This window comes from Callithrix jacchus, chromosome 5, assembly GCF_049354715.1.
Source record: "Callithrix jacchus isolate 240 chromosome 5, calJac240_pri, whole genome shotgun sequence".
Lineage (NCBI taxonomy): Eukaryota > Metazoa > Chordata > Mammalia > Primates > Cebidae > Callithrix > Callithrix jacchus.
In genome coordinates this window covers 138,498,196-138,510,625 of record NC_133506.1, presented here as the reverse complement: position 1 = coordinate 138,510,625, position 12,430 = coordinate 138,498,196, and the positions used below count along the sequence as shown (strand labels likewise).

The following is a 12,430-nucleotide window of genomic DNA, read 5'->3' as shown; positions in this document are numbered from 1 at the left end:
TTCCCACTTGCTAGGTTACATTTGAAAGTAGATGAAGGGCCCATGAGCAAAAGGAATGTGGGCAACTCCAGGAAGCAGAAAAGGCAGGGAAGGCGTCTTGAGCCCCCTGAGCCTCCAAACAGAATTGGAGACACACAGGAGAGGAGTTAGACCTGTGACCGCCACAACCATGCAACAAAATACTACTCTGAAGTGAAGAGAAAGATCACCGGGGTGAGTCAAAATGCTACTCCGAAGTGAAGAGAAAGATCACTGGGATGATTCTTAAGTGCACTTGGCCAAGTCAAAGAAGTCAGAATCAAAAGCCTATTGTTTCTTTCTGTTTATAAAGGGCTGACCCCAGTGACGGCCAGGACATGCCAGGCCTGGGTCTGCATCCCAGACCAGCAGTGGCAGGAGGCCTGGACCCGAGTGACAGCCTGGACACGCTAGACCCCAGATGAGAAGGATGCACACAGTCTCCCACCCTGGCTGGTGAGTCTGTTGCTCACAAAGGTGTGGGCTGGCTGCTCTGAAGTCACATCAGATGTATGACAGCACAGAGTGCTGTACAAGAGGCATGCACGTGGCATGCGAGGGGAGGCTGGGCTGACGCTGGCGTCTGTGCAAACGTGGACTGTGAAGAGGGGCATGCGCGTGGGGGCAATGGAGGAAGCGGACCCAGAGGCAGCTGAGGCCAAGCCCAGTGTCCTGGATTCTAAATACCGCTCTCTACCAAGAGCATCTGAGACTCCTTGGGAAGTGGCGGATTCCACAGCTGGGGCAGGGGCAGGGGCAGGGGCAGAAAGATAATCCAGGTGCATCTTGTGGTGCCAGAAGGAAAGAAAGCACTTAGGGTAGAAAAACAAAGAAAAGAAGAGGATCTTGCTGAAAGGACACAGAAGCCAACCTGAAGTGGCCAAACTAGAGCCATCTGAGCAACAACATTAATAACAACCATAGTGTCAGATTATAACCCAAACATTAGTAACCATAGCGTCAGATTATAACCCAACATTAATACCCATAGTGTCAGATTATAACACAAACATTAATACCCATAGTGTCAGATTTTAACCCAACAGTAATACCCATAGTGTCAGATTATAACACAAACATTAGTAACCATAGTGTCAGATTATAACCAAACATTAATAACCATAGTGTTAGATCATAACCCAACATTAATAACCATAGTGTTAGATTATAACCCAACATTAATAACCATAGTGTTAAGATTTTAACCCAACATTAATACCCATAGTGTCAGATTATAACACAAACATTAGTAACCACAGTGTCAGATTATAATCCAACATTAATAACCATAGTGTTAGATCATAACCCTCAAAACAGGACACGTACCCATGAGTCCATACTGGCAGGAATGAATGACGAAATAAAGCGGGGAGAGGGACGAGGCTTCCTGCAATCAGTGAACGTCAGAGTGGGGAAAGAGGAGAACCGCCACCAGATCACACAACAAGGTCCTTGGACAGAGGTGAAAATGGAGCGAGAAGCAGTACCCCGCAGGAACATTCCAAGGTACAGAGGAAAACGCAGTCCCCTCACAGTGGAGGCACCTGGCAGGCCCCACTGAGACCAGGGATCAAAGTCCAGACCATGCAGGACCTGTCGTGGGTGCCACAGGCCAGACACAGCACATGGAGTAGGGCAGGTCACCTGGCATTGCTCCCTCCAGTAATGCACAAGAAAACATCAGACAGAGGGGCGTCCTACAGAACACCGCCAGTCCTCCTTCAAAGTGTCAGGGTCAAATCCACGGAAGCAGAGGGCAGGCTGGCAGTGCTGGGCTCAGAGCAGGTGACGGGCCCTGGTACATGTGGGCTTCTACCTGGGGTGAGGTCTGCTCAAGTCTGAGAATACACTAAAATCCACTCAACTGCACACCTTAAAGGGGTGAATTTTAGGTCAAGTGAATTAATCTCAATACAACCTATTTTTTTAAGCGGCCCACTCAGGAAAGATCAAGACTGAGGAGGTGTCACAGAGCGGAGGAGGCTAAGGGCACAGGACCACTAGATGCCAGGTGGGGTCCGGGGCAGACGGCCTTCACCCCACACTGCACCTCCTGGCTTTCAAATGTAAGGTGTTCACACTGGGGAATGCCACAGGGGACCTAGGAGAACTCTACTGCAATTCTTCTTTAAGTCTAAAACTGGTTAGGAATTAAAAGTTATTTTGGTGGCTCACGCCTGTAATCCCAGCACTTTGGGAGGCCGAGGCAGGCAAATCACTAGGTCAGGAGCTCCGAGACCATCCTGGCCATGGTGAAACCCGTCTCTGCTAAAATACAAAAAACTAGCTGTGCATCGTCGCAGGCACCTACAGTCCCAGCTACTCAGGAGGCAGAGGCAGCGGAATCACTTGAACCTGGGAGACAGAGGTTGCAGTGAGCCGAGATCGTGCCTGGCAACAGAGCAAGACTCTGTTCCCTGCCCAAAAAAAACAAAAAGTTGTTTTGGAAAGCAACTAATTATCTAAAGATCTTAAAAGATCCAGTATGAGTATCTGGGAAGGTTTCTGTTAACACTACTTTCACTACTTCAAACTGTGAAAATTTGGAGTTTAAAATTCAGAAAAACTCTATTAACAGAAGAGCACTCCCTCTTCCTCTCTTAACTCTTTATCACGTAACAAACTATAACCCAAATGAGAAGAGAAAAACACTGGTTTAAAATGAAAGGGAACTCCTGTTACATTAGCATGAACGTTTTAAGATCAATCCTATTTGAATACATCATGATGGCTTTTGTTAATGAAATCTTAGAAATCATTAAACTGACCAAGACAAATTATTAAAAGTTACATAACTGCTATTTTTAACAACAAATGGTAGTTTATTCTAAATCTTTTCAGAATGGAAAGAAATTTGAGTTATATTTACATATGAACAACAGCTTCATTTTTTAAAACCCATAAAACCATGTGTTCCAGGAGAAAACCTTAATTGAGAATTTCTGGTTTAACACCTGCCATAGGAGGACAAAGGCTTCTATCTTTATGGACTCTGGCTCCAGCCAGTAAGACTGAAAGGTCACACTTTACACTGAATTATTGAAATGTGTTATCTGTCTTAAATTACTACACTTAAAGTATGGAACACTGATTAATGAGGAAAGAATGGAAAAAAGGAAAGAAACTTAAAATCATCTACCATCCTAACAAGTCCAGGGGACTTCGCCAGCTCCTCCATGGCTGCCAAGCCTGCTGACACCAGGTGCTCCTGGCTCCCTCCCCCGGCAGTCTGGACACAGACAGCCACGATGCCAGGCAGCTCATCTGAACTAAGGGCAGTGCCAAGGCCAGCTTTCGGGGAGCCATGTGGGCTTCAGCAGGCAAAGCTGACATGGCCTCACCCACTTCACCTGAGCTAGCTCCTACCGTCGCAAGTCAATGTCAAGATAGTTACTGCTGCAGGAGTATTTTACCAAATTCACAGAATGTCACAGGACAAATATAACCACACCTGGAAAAACACTGCTTTAGCCTCCTAAGCTAATTTAACAAATCAACTCTATATGGACCTATGAATGCAACAAGTTTAATACTGTCCTGACTTGGACATTTATTAAAATGACTATTTTATCATTCTCAGAACAAAACTAGCTCATCAAGAAATACTAATTGCACTAATAATTTCAAATACGAACAGGTTAAATGATAGTGGATACACAGAAAAGCTCCTCCTCAACCGCTGCTCCAACAGGGCACCCAACATCCCACGTGGGTCTCTCAGCCTCCCTTCACAGGACCACCCTGCTGAGTCACCAAGTTCATCTCACGTTGCAGGAACCTGGAGAGAGATACTGCAAGGCCAGCAGAGCTGGCCTGTTTGCACTGAAATGTGCCCTCAGCATCCTGCCCGTTTGCTTTTGCTGGAAAAAGTTTATATGATACTTCACTAGGATTTCCCAACACAGAGAAATGGTCTGTATCAAACAGAAAGGGATTTTCTTTCCCGTCTGAGTCAAGGGGAAGCGGCATGCCGAGACTTGCCCAAACTCCAGGCACCGCATTCTCAGCAGGGACAGCACAGTGCAGACCTCACCCTTACTCAAGTTTTCTTATTTATATTTTATAGCAATAAAAAACAAAATACACTGTTTTTACCTTAAGTAACAATAATCCTGTCATTTGAAAGTCAAATATTTAAAAATATCAGAGTAGTACTTTATTACCCATCCATGTTTTTGGAAAGTTGCAAATCTTATCCTCCTTCACGTAAAATGTAGGACCTGACTATGGCTGAATTTTCCTGAGCCCTAAGAACTAAAGCTCACGCTAATTAACACTGTGGTAAAACCCCGGAAATTTTCACAGTGTTTTCAAGTCGAACCTGAGCTAACGTGGAGGCAAGATTTGCCAGGTACCACGGGGTTAGGACTCTGGCTGGTAACGGCCAGTTTACTTTCCTTTCCTTGAAAAACAAGAGTTCTCTTCCCCTGGAAGCTGTGCCATTGAGAAACACCAGTGAGAACAAGACGTAGCTTTGAGCAATGCCTGCCATTTCCTGATTTTCCAGGACGATCCTGCCCCGGAGGAAGAGATCTCGTGGCTGCAGGCCTCTGCTGATCCTGGCTGGGCCGAGTGGCTCAGCAGGTCTGCTCCTGGTGGAGGCTGAGAGTCAGAGGCTGCCCCCCGGCAGGGGAGGGCCCGTGGCTGCCTGGGTCGAGCTGATGTCAACAGCGCTGCTTACAAGAGTTTCAGGTGAGGAAATCACAGGAAGGCGAGGATCAAAGCACAATGTTTGGTTCTTCTTTTCCTTCTTGCAATTAGGTTATGATTACTGGCTAGGAGGGACTTTCTAGATAATACACAGCCACTCTGCCCCCCTTACCTTCACACCGTCACTGCTCCCCAATCACACTTGGCTTTTTAGGGAACATCATTCACTATTCCACAAGCAGCTATCCCACCCTGTAAGCTACCTGTGCAACATTGAGGAAACAGAGGTTTTCAAAACAAATGCTAACTTCAAAACATAGTAACACTTACCGAAAAAGCTCCTTTTTGATATTTATAAAACAGAGAGGGACAGTATAAACTCACACAGCGAGGCATAAGAACAGCTAATCCAAGTTTCTTTGTCAAAAAGCTAGGAAACAATTAGAAAACATGAGCCACCAAGCCCCCCAACTGACGCTCAGAAGAGCCGCGCACCTGAAGAGAGGAGTGACTCCTGCCACAGCCCAGCTCAGTCAGGCATTCCCATTCCACGTAGAAATTACTCTCTGATACTCTGATCTCAACTACCTACTGTTAAGGACCCACCGAGGAGCTGGTGAAAGTTAGAGAAATCAAGATGGTATCAGGTTCCCAAACTGATGCGCTGAAAAGCTGGTAATTAAAACACGGTCACTTATGACAAACCAAGGGAGGCAGATCTGGAAGGACACACCCCAACCGATACCGGGGTGTGCAGGGCTCCTGGGCAGGGAGGCTCGCATCCAAAGCATCCCACACGCTCACCTGGCACACCCTGACTCACAGCCTGCCCAGCCGGATGCCTGGGGTCTGCATGGGCCAGGGAGGGATGGGGCAGAGGTTCTCCAAGAACCCGTTGGACAGGCCTCACGCCCAGGCCAGCAGGCACGGCTCCAAGTGCACCCTTGAATCTGCAGCCGGGACGGCACAGGTAAAGGGGCGAGAGGGGCCCTGGAAACAGAAACCCCACACCACCAGCTCCCAGACTACGGAGTCAGAAGCCCGTAAGCGGCGAGCCCTGAGGGCCCAGCAGCTGCTGGCCCGGTGTGCGTGGGGCGCAGAAGGTCACCCAGGAGCCGTGGTGAAGGCACACCCAGGATGTCCAAAAAACAAAGCCCCACAAGATCAAAGCCAAGCAGGACCCAGCCCAACACTGGCACTGCCACATGCCAGGGAGGCCCTGGCCATGCAGCCCAGGCTACTCTAGAAACTCGAGTCCTCCTTCAAGCCTGCAGCCCACAGTGTGTCCCACAGTCCTTCAGGCCTAACCCAGACACTCAGGAGTCCCAAGGCCCCATGCATGCCCCACCCAACGTGACCCTGACAAAAGTCACACGCACCGGACCACACCTCCCTCATGAGACCTCCACATAACCCACAAGGGGCGTCCCCTCCACCACATGATGGACTCAACCCCACACCCTGCTGGAGCCCCAGTCAGGATCCTCACACCAGGCCAACAGGAGCCTGTGCAAGGGCGGCTCAAGGGGATCCAAAGTGCTGCTCCTTTCCCAAGTGAAAAAGTGGATGTGGAAACTGTGTAGGAAACAGGAGCCCAGCCCTGAAGACAGGTGGGAGCACTGCTGTGGTTCATGCCTGAGAATGCACCAACTGGTCATTCAGTGGCCTCCGCTTCCGTGAAACAGGCCTAATAACCAGCAAAGAGGTCACTGAGCAGCCCCCACCTCCACGATGCACAGGGCCGCCTGTGCTGGGACATACCGACTGGCCAGCCACCAGCCTTCCACACGTACAACAGCCCTCCAGTAGGATCCAACACTTTCCTCCAAAAGAGAACCCTTGAGTTACAGCCTGCAGGTAGCCCTGCATTCTGTGCCCACCTGGATGCCCACCGACCCAGGTGAGCTGAGGCTTCACCTCACCCCCATCTCCTGTGCCAGCCCTCAGCCTCAGCCCGGCTCCTCCTGTAACACTGGACCAGAGTCCCTCCCCAGAGGAAGGGGAGGCCCAGGTTCCTGTGATGTTGACAGCTCTTAGATAAAATATGAGACTGAAAAGGAACTCATTTGAGGATTTTCACTGTGAAATGGGAACCACCATCTGAGGAGCCAGATTCAGCTGCAGCCGTCACACATCTGAATTAAGGGTCCTTCCACAGCCTCACAGCAGGTGATAAGGAGCACCTCAGCCACGAGGCAGCCCTGGGCCCTGGGCCTGACCTGAGAGTTGCTGCCTAGACAGGCCTGGCTCAGAAGCTGGATAAGCATCTCCAGTGCTTGGTCCTCACTTCCTCAGTAATACCGGAATGACGGTGGCACCTGCCCCCTCTCGGGGCTACTAAGGAAACTGAATGAGATATCAGTGTAAAGTTGTCCTCTTCTGTGACTATTCATATAAACAATAAGAAAGATAAATTTTTTTGCTTTCCCTCGATAGTTGCAGGACCAACTTCCTAAAAGTGGTCAGGACAGGAAAGTAATAGGAAGAGCCTTTGCTGAGGCCAATCACACACCAGAGCTCCTGCACACAGAGCAGCAGGGCTATGAGCCAGCATGGGCACACAGCAGGGCTCTGCAGAGGCCCCAAAGCCAGGCCTCTCCATCTTCTCTGCTCCACTCTGCAAGGCACTGCTCCCTGAAGACCACCAGCAGCCAAGCCTGTGCCCAGCAGTGCCTCTGGAGTGGCCACTGGGGAAAGCAATGAACAGAAGTCACACCTGTTCCTTGCCACCCCAGACTCTCTGGCCTCAGGTAAGCCACACACTCCATAACACACTGCCAGCACCAGCACCCCCAGCCACAAGGAGCTGAACAGGAGGGACACGCATGTCCACAGCTCCCTCGGGGAGAGGACAGGAGGGACACGCGTGTCCACAGCTCCCTCCGGGGGAGGACAGGAGGGACACGCATGTTCACAGCTCCCTCAGCAACCACCACCCTGGATGAAAGGAAGCTCCTCTCATGCTTCGGTCTGAGGCAAGAATCTAGACTTCGCGGCGCTGGCCACATGCTGCACACCCAGGGAAGTAACAGGCTTGAGGTCCCTCTCTGGCCCTACCAAGTATTTCGTAAGATGGGACAGCAATGGGCAAGAACAAGAGAAAGCACCAGTCACCAAGACCCTTTTGGGCCTACGGCAGTTTGCACCTCACAGTGAGCTGCCTGTTGGACAGAACCAGCGGCACTTACACCCGGGTACTTCACTGCTGGTGCTCACGGGGTATCTGGGGTACTCACGGGGTGTCTGGGGCAGAAGGGACCCAGCACAGCCACTTGAGCCTGCCACCAGGTGCATATGCCATTGGCACCCTGCCCTGCCCAGACCTAAAGGAGCAGTCACTTCCAGGTGGAAACGCTACCCCCAAGCCAGCTTTAGACACTGCGTCCCAGGTCCCCTTCACGTGTCTTGTAAAGAACAGGGACAGAGGCTCCTGAACAGCTACAGGAGGAGCTTCTAGGACTTGGGCGTAATTCTGAAGTCAGTTTCCCTGGTTCATTTTCCTAGTAAAAGTTGTCAGGTGAAGTGCGGGTGTGAAATCTCGTGATGATTCAGCCATGGGCTCACATGCCTGTGACGGACAGTGACGCTGAGTCTCCTTCCTCAGTGTCCCGCCTCCAGCTCCTTCACACACCACAAGAAAGGAAGCGCCTGCCTTCTTCAGTGCAAAAGAACTCATTTCAGTCCAAAAGCAGTGTACAAAACCGGTGTACCAAGTTAAACTGAATTGAGTCAGTATACAAACATTCACTGAATCTTTGCCTACACTGAAGCAACATCTGTTCCGCATTTTTCCTAAGCAAAAAATATCAGATCCTGAAAGTCCCTGGCACCAGACACCACGATGGGGCTCAGTTAGACACACTGGACAAGCTGGACATCGCTGCCAGAGCCCCACCCACCACAGGCGGCACAGCTTCCAGGATTCTGCTGGCCACACAAAACCTGCTGGCTTCAATTTCATCAGGAAGTCAGAGGGAAATCACATCTTCCTACCTCCCAGAGTTGTTTCTGAAGCATCCACTTACATCTCAGAGGAGCTGCAATCAGGCATGCCAGCGAACACTGTTGCTACTCAATATTCTCTCAAGCGCCGGTCCACAAAAATACAAAATTAAACTAGACAAAATCCAGCTCACCAACAACAAACACCATCTGAAGACTTCCAAGTCCAACATACGCACTGTATTCCAGAGCAACTTGAGATGAGAGAGAGACAGAATTCACCTCACAGTACGACCCACGACCACAGGGAGCATGCACAGGCCATCACCCCGTGCCCCACTTGCTTACTCCCACACCACCCAAGGTGCCAATCGTCTGTCCCCAAGAATCCGCCACCTACAGGGTGGCCAAGACCTCCAGAATATTCCTCCTAAACCCTTCTGCCCCTGCTGCTCACCCACAGGACAGGAACTCTGCCCCTGAGCAGTGGCTTTGTCACAGACCCTCTGGTCAAGTGATTTCACCTGCCCACAAGCATCCACTGTGTCACCTCTCCCGAGAGACCGACACGCGGCACCATCAGGGGACATGGCGTGTCCAATGTGCCTCCACGAAGGGGCCTACCTTGAGATCATGGTCACAAAGGGCTTCAGTTCCTGAGGCTCATAGGCACGTGCGAAGGCCCAGCACACGTAGCAGGCTGCATCCCTGATGTTGGTGCCCACGCTGCAGGCACCCCGCTTCTCATCGTAGGTCAGCGCCTTGAGGATCACGGGGACAACTGGGCGAGAACAAGAGAAAAGACAATGAGGAGTGGACCACACAGACAGCGCATGCAGTTTCAAAGAAGCAGGGCTCAGGGCCAGAGCACGGTCATGGTACCAGATGAGGCACGTAAACCACGTGGAACCCACCCGGAGGCTCAGGGCTCCTGTGAGAGCCACGGCGTTGTCAGAAAATAGACTTTGGAAGGAAGACAGATACTCACCAGCTTAGGTCCAGTGAAAGGAATGTTTTCAAGTGACATGAAGGAGAAGACAAATGTCACCAACTCAAGATCCAGTGAAAGGAATGTTTTCAAGTGACATGAAGGAGAAAGAAGACAGATGCCACCAATTCAGATCCAGTGAAAGGAATGTTTTCAAGTGACATGAGGAGCAAAGGCTCCTTTGGACAGCACACAATACCACCTGGGGGTCTGCAGAGTCTGAGGAGAGTCAAGGAGATGCAGGTCCCGCCAGGCACAGAGGAAATGGAGCCCCCGATTTAGAAGAGTAGAGGCACATATGTCAGGCAGCACCTGGGGGAAACGGAGCCCCTGTTTAGGGAGGGAGGGAAGAAGATGCTAGGCAGGGAGGAAACAAGAGCCCCTGGTTTGGGGAGGGAGGGGCACAGACACCAGGCGGCACCCAGAGTCACGCCGTCATGCACACACGCCAACACAGAGCGTCCTGGGGCTGCCTGGCTCTGTCCAGAGAAGGTCTGAGTGAACCAGGATGAAATGACTTCAGGAATAATCCATGCAGTGTTCCTACGCAAAACAGCTACGTGGGGAAATCAGAGGTATGTGATTCTCCTTCCAGCTCCATTCAAAAGTGGGTAATGAGTAATTTGGTATCACCCACGTGTGATTTCATCTTCTTTTTTTTTTTTATTTTTTTGAGACAGAGTCTGGGTCTGGCTCTGTCTCTCAGGCTGGAGTGCAGTGCCCCAATTTTGGCTCACTGCAGCCTCCACCTCCCCGGCTCAAGTGATCCTCCCTCCTCAGCCTCCTGACTAGGTGAGGCTACATGCCACCATCACACCCAGCTAATTTTTAAATTGTTTGTAGAGATGGGATCTCGCTATGTTGCCCAGGCTACATATGACTTTTTACGCATGGACATGAGAGGATTTTAGAACATGTGGTATAAGTACACTGGGATGTTCCAAGGAGCTAAAATTTTGCTGTACTTATGTGTTCAATTTATTAGGTTCATGTATTTCAAGTGCTTTGCAATAAATGCTTGAGGAAATGAACAGCTGAACAAAGAAAACAGAGGACAGCTATGAAGCTGGCAGTGCAGGCCCACAGAGCCAGGAGGAGTGCCCGAGCCTCCAGCCCTCCTCCGCCTCCCCAGGTGGCCCTCACGCCAAAGCGCACACATGCCAGGGCCTCATTCAGGGTTCTGCACATACTGTAAACCTCGCACGCACCAATCTACTTCACCACCACCACACACAGTGTGAGGAAAGGCACTGGGGCATGGATACGTGAGGACCCGTACCCATGCGACTGTCATCAGATGCACTATCTTCCAGAAAAGTGCACCCAGAAATGGTCTTAGGCACAACACCACAAGCAACAACTGTAGGACCTGGATCATTACAGGCAAATTTCCCCTCTGACTTTTTGCATCTAAGGATCATTCATTCTCTATCAATAGCAATAAAAATAGATGTTTCTGCACAGTTTGTTTTATATACATATGGCGATTACTTTTAATAAGAATATCACATTTATACACTTACTGAAACTATATAAAAATGAACTTTCTCCAAAATAAAAAATTCAAAGATACTGTGGTATCAATGATGTGAAATTCACCAGGAGTGAGGGGCTCCAGAAACAGCCTCCTCTCACCCTGACCACAATGCAGGCACCACACACAGAGGCCCAGGGGAGCAGCAGGACATTCTGGGGTCCCCATGGGACACCGAGGGTGCCCCAGCCTGCCAGACCCTCTAAGCAGGGGCCCACCCCTCTCCAAGCCTCATTTCCTCAGGACACCCACCGGGATGTGCCACAGGCTTCTCCAAGCCCAGTGTATAGAGCAGAGCTGTCCTTTGGTGGGTTCCCCTGCCCGTGGCCAGTGTCCAGAGCAGAGCTGTCCTCCAGTGGGTTCCGCGGCACATGGCTAGCCTTCCCCTTGGGCACAGCTCAGGGCCAGCTCCTACTCACTCCTCCACATCCAGACACTGAGCCATTCCCAGAGCCCGCCCCAACTGCGCCAGTCATGCCTCTATGGGACCCCATGGCTCCCTCCCACCATGGTCAGACCACCATGGGCTCTCACCCCAGGGACCCCGCAACTCACTCTGCAAGGCCCTGCTCGGCCACACAGGTAGCTCCTCACTCCCTCTCTTGGCCATGCCTCCCTCCCACAAAGCACCTCCCAGAGCCTCTTCCACCTGGGTGCTGCACTCTCCAAGGCCCTTCCTCACACTGGCCAGAGCTGGCGGCACCATAGTTGGCAGGAGGCGCTGCCATCAATCTGCAAACCAAAAACTGTGCTAGATGATTTGCAAGAGTATCTCTCGCTTTCTGTAAACGTTAAATGTTTACCTGCTATAAAGTGAACAGTGAGGATCAAAGGACGTGTGTGATGCTAAACCAATCAAGAGGGCAGCAGGCAGCTGTGAGAGAGGAAGTCACTGAATCTAGTAAGTGGGATCAAGATGATCACCTTGGTCTGCAACTAAGGCAAATCTGTAACACCCAAAAGGCCCTCAGTTGTTTGAGCTGGGAAGTCCTGGCTTACGGAACCACTCTGAGCTGGTGGGTACTGCTCACGTTTACTCACGTGCACGTTCTGTGCTAACAGGGCAGCCTGTGTGCAGCTAACACGCATCAAAACTAACAGGCTGTGGCACCTCCGGGAAGAAAGCGTCACACAGATGCGGCATCCCCGCCAGGCTGGATCCCCAGGGACAGTCACTGCAACACCACTCCAGGCAACCCCAGACCCACTACCCAGCAACTCCATAGTCTTGGGCATCCAGGTGCAAACAACTGAGTCCCAATTTATCCATCCAAGGGACAGAACCGATTTCCAACAGA

At 50.7% G+C, this 12,430-nt stretch overlaps 1 protein-coding gene across 15 annotated transcripts in view; it reads right to left on the bottom strand.

Moving 5' to 3' along the window:
• Window positions 1–12,430, bottom strand: part of TBCD (tubulin folding cofactor D) — a 196,256-nt gene that overhangs the window by 77,955 nt on the left and 105,871 nt on the right. For all 15 annotated transcript variants that reach the window (XR_013536128.1, XM_035302257.3, XM_035302263.3 and 12 more), the window contains one exon: window positions 9,235–9,391. Coding sequence is in view for 14 of the 15 variants with exons in the window: in XM_035302257.3 (XP_035158148.3) it covers window positions 9,235–9,391 (157 nt within the window). In the remaining variant the exon portion in view is untranslated. The remainder of the gene's footprint in view (window positions 1–9,234; window positions 9,392–12,430) is intronic.